This window comes from Grammomys surdaster, unplaced genomic scaffold, assembly GCF_004785775.1.
Source record: "Grammomys surdaster isolate TR1022 unplaced genomic scaffold, NIH_TR_1.0 140, whole genome shotgun sequence".
Taxonomy (NCBI): domain Eukaryota; kingdom Metazoa; phylum Chordata; class Mammalia; order Rodentia; family Muridae; genus Grammomys; species Grammomys surdaster.
Genome location: NW_021604598.1, coordinates 38,485 through 41,194, shown reverse-complemented (window position 1 = coordinate 41,194; position 2,710 = coordinate 38,485). Strand labels below are relative to the sequence as shown.

Here is a 2,710-nt window from a genome sequence, read left to right as displayed (position 1 = left end):
ATGGAAATGAGAAACCAAACAGCTTTTTTAGAATTTCATCTCCTCGGGCTGACAAATGATCCTGAACTAGAACACCTTATATATGGTATATTTATGTGCATATATCTTGTCACAATTCTGGGAAACATAGTCATCCTCCTTGCAGTCTATTCAGATTCCCACCTCCACACTCCCATGTACTTCTTTTTATCCATTTTGTCCATTAACGACATGTGTCTAAGTTCAAGCACTATTCCCAAAATGTTGGTGAACATTCAAGCACAGAATAACAAAATCAGTTATATGCAATGCATCTCTCAACTCTGCTTTGTCTCAGTTTTCAGTGGTATGGAAAATTTTCTCCTTGCAGTAATGGCCTATGACCGTTATGTGGCCATTTGTAAACCTCTGAGTTACACAGTCACCATGAACCCCTGCTGTTGTGCCCTTTTTGTTCTGCTCTGCCTTTTGTTTAGCATTATAGATGCTCTACTCCACAGTCTGATGGTGCTGCAGTTGTCATTCTGCACAAACCTGGAAATCCATAACTTCTTCTGTGAACTTGCTCAGATCCTAAAACTTGCCTGTTCTGATACCTTCATTAATAACTTGCTTATATTTGCTGCAGTTTTCATATTTGCAGGTGGTGCATTCTGTGGAGTCATTTTTTCATATATTTATATTTTGTTGTCAGTTTTGAGAATGACATCCCAAACAGGAAAGAAAAGAGCCTTTTCTACCTGCACATCTCATATATCTGTTGTATTCTTGTTTTATGGAGCTGGTCTTGGTGTGTATTTCAGTTCCTCAATAACTGAATTTACAAGATATTCAGCAGTGGCATCAGTGATGTACACTGTAGTCCCTCAGATGCTGAACCCCTTTATCTACAGTCTAAGGAATAGAGACATGAAGAAAGCTTTTGGGAAATTCATTTCTTGGATATCTTAGGTTCAGCTCTGTGTTCTTTGACATAAATGAGAAACTTTTGAGAATTTAAAGAAAGATGCACTCCTTGCAAGTAGAAATGAGTGAGCATATTACTGCTATATGTTTATAATATTAATAGATAAAATGATTATGAGTATAATTTTACTTGTTTTCACAACATGTAACTTTGTTATGTTTCATGAAGTATTTCAATCATTTACAACACTGTATTTCAATAGTCTCTGCTCATTTTTCAGAATATAAACTGGCAATATGGACAGGCATGGCCAGTACTTGAGTACTATGTCTAGAGTATAGATTAAAAGTACTAGCAGCATACCAGGATTATTTGGATTTGAACAGAGTTAGACAGGGATAGGCTGAAAAACAATTATTTCAATATTTATTGCACTATTTATTTTACAGTGAATCTACTCACTGCATGTAGTTTATTTGTTTACAGAAAAATTCATCATTAGAGACTCTCAGTAATTTTTAGATAATTGTAACTTTCAACTGAACAGTGACAATTTCTTCAGTCCAATAAGAAATATATTAAATAATGTCATTGTATTGATAAAAAACATACTTGTAATTTCAGTTGACAAATTTTGCTTTGGAGTAGTACTATTTCACTAATTACTTTTGTCTTAATGTGTCTTCGAAGTTTCTTCTTTGTGGAGAGTCTTAGCTCCTCTCATTCTGTAATAGGAAGTTAAAATAATAATAAAAAAAATTCAAGAGTAAAGGTATTGTAAACTTGAGAACAGTTCAAAAGTGAATTATTTCCAAACAGGTTGTAATTTTTATATCATGGTATTAAAAGGGCTACAGTGTGGGAGGGAATCCAAGGGAAGCACATGTATGAAGAATAAGCTTAATTGGGAACATGACTGAATATTTTAATTTCTCAGTTAGTTTCTGTTAGAAGTCTTTAGCACCCAATTTGGTTATTATATCTGTTACTGTTTGTTATATTTGGGAACCTCATCCAATGAGTCATTTTTCCCTTTATGGTTCTTATCTATGGGAAACATCTTCACATGTGAATGCCTTAGTGGGGCATCAACAGCACATATTTGATAAATACTTTGAGCACCATATTTGATTCAGTTTTTCTATCTATCTATCTATCTTTCTTTCTTTCTTTCTTTCTTTCTTTCTTTCTTTCTATCTATCATCTATCTATCTAATATATATAATATATAAAGTGAGTCATCTACTTTTATACTCTTCTAATTGTCTGTTGTATACTTAATAAACTAATTTTATTTTTTTATTTTTTTATTTTTTTGTTAATTCCTTGAATTTCTTCTTTTTTAATTTATTTATCTATTTTTTTCTTTTTTTAAATTTTTTCTCAAATCATAATTAATTCACACAGGGGTATAAACACAGAAAGGCAGGATGTGGGGAAGGGAATGACACTGGTTGTCAGTGGTGCTATAACAGTCCTTTGACAAAAGATTATTAATATAGATTTATATATCCTTAAATAGGGTCTTCATGACTCTCTGAGTGTGGAAGGAGCGACTGTTGGTGCTTCTGCCCTTACTTTACAAGAACACTGAAAAATAAACTCATTTTAAAAGATTAAATATATTGAACATCATTCTCTAAATTGTACAGAACACATTAGTACAGTAAAAATATATTCTTGCTTTTTAATCCAGGTACTTTAACAAATATACTTGAAAATAGATTTTCATTTCATTTTGTCTTTTTTAAGTTGCCCTTATTTAGAAATTGTTTTCCTGTGGGCTTGTATGTGTTCATAAAAAATTATCATATGAGATATATT

At 32.1% G+C, this 2,710-nt stretch overlaps 1 protein-coding gene across 1 annotated transcript; it reads left to right on the top strand.

Moving 5' to 3' along the window:
- Window positions 1–930, top strand: LOC114618234 (olfactory receptor 7G2-like). The gene has a single exon (XM_028763928.1). It carries the CDS (start codon window positions 1–3, stop codon window positions 928–930), a length of 930 nt encoding a protein of 309 aa, XP_028619761.1.
- The last annotated feature ends 1,780 nt before the right edge of the window (window positions 931–2,710 follow it).